The sequence below is a fragment of the Sphaeroforma arctica genome (genome assembly GCF_001186125.1).
Source record: "Sphaeroforma arctica JP610 unplaced genomic scaffold supercont1.5812, whole genome shotgun sequence".
Classification (NCBI taxonomy): domain Eukaryota; class Ichthyosporea; order Ichthyophonida; genus Sphaeroforma; species Sphaeroforma arctica.
Genome location: NW_014034746.1, coordinates 560 through 1,839, shown reverse-complemented (window position 1 = coordinate 1,839; position 1,280 = coordinate 560). Strand labels below are relative to the sequence as shown.

Below are 1,280 nucleotides of genomic sequence, written 5' to 3'. Positions count from 1 at the left end.
ATGTATAAATATATATATGTATATGTGTATATGTGGTGGAGCGGGTGGGTAAGTAGAAGGAAATATGGATGAGGAAGTGTCTCCACTTCATCGTCCTTTTATTCACCTTTTGTAAGTAGGAGTATGAAAAGAACGTAGAGTAGGACCGTAATGTTTTACCACAAATAAGTGGGTTACTGTTTAATAGTTAAAATATTTAACAGTAACGCACAATTAGTGTTAAACTTTACTGGTGCTACTCTCTGTTCCATAATACTATTAGAATGTAAACATTCCAGAATAGTATTTGTTTCTACAACTACTCGAAAAGTCCACACCAGATTGCGTAGGAGGCTCTCATAACAAATAACTGTTGAATCTGCGGTCAACGTCGGAAGCGGTAGTGGCCGAGCGATAGCTCTCCAGCGATTTTATATCGATGCTCATGATGCCGGCGATGATATCGTCCGGTACCCTCATACTGAATGCACTCTGTGAGAAGTCGCGACGAAACGCGTGCCACTGGATATGTTTATCGGCTGTGTCGACAGTAAGTCCAGCTCTTATGAAGTGCTGACGTATGGCAATTATACCTACTTCGTCAGTGAGGTTATTTAGAGCGGTCGCAGGCGCCTGTAGGCTGTCAGATGAATGGAATGCATCGGGTAGATGGCGTTCTAGAAAGGCATACGTAACGCGATCGAGGGGTCGGGTGATGAGCTTGGCCACATGAGAGCGTTCTCCTCGTTTCTTCTTATTGAGATCGATAAGGAGTGTGTGCGATGCTGGAACAAACGTAAAGGAATCGCATGCGAACGTCGGGTTTGTATCTCGTCTGGCCCCGGAGAGCCAAAAGACTGCGATGAGAGCGCACCAGTTCGCCGGAAGTACTGTTGCATCCAAGACCTGAGCAAGCCATGTGGCAGAAATGCGAGGCTTGTCGGGTGTGGTAGGGGGATTTCCTTGGTACCACAGGGAGATATACCCCTGTACTGCTCGTTGCCACGTCGTGTCGTCCGGAAGGATCAGACCATGGCTTTGTACACAACTGTTGACTGCTGCCCTGATCTGGAGCGCAGCCTTTATAAAAACAAAACTCTAAGAAATGTAAGAGCTGATCTCCAGCAGGAAAGGTGGTGGTAAGATTATGCCTAGTGGCGTAATTGGTCCAGAACTGGAACGCTATCCGGTAGTTCTCCTGAGTGCCCGGCACTAACCCTCCATTCCGTAATTGTGTCCACACTCGAGCGCGATCTATCGCGGCATTGGCACGCTGCCGCCTGGCTCGTACAATACTGCTC

General features: G+C 47.4%; 1 protein-coding gene across 1 annotated transcript; it reads right to left on the bottom strand.

The window, feature by feature from the left end:
- Window positions 1-336: 336 nt before the first annotated feature.
- SARC_15242 (hypothetical protein) lies at window positions 337-1,042 on the bottom strand (the record flags this gene model as incomplete). The annotated part of the gene is made up of 1 exon (XM_014290633.1): window positions 337-1,042. A coding segment is annotated over one exon (706 nt), but the record flags the coding sequence as incomplete, so codon positions are not given.
- Window positions 1,043-1,280: the final 238 nt, after the last annotated feature.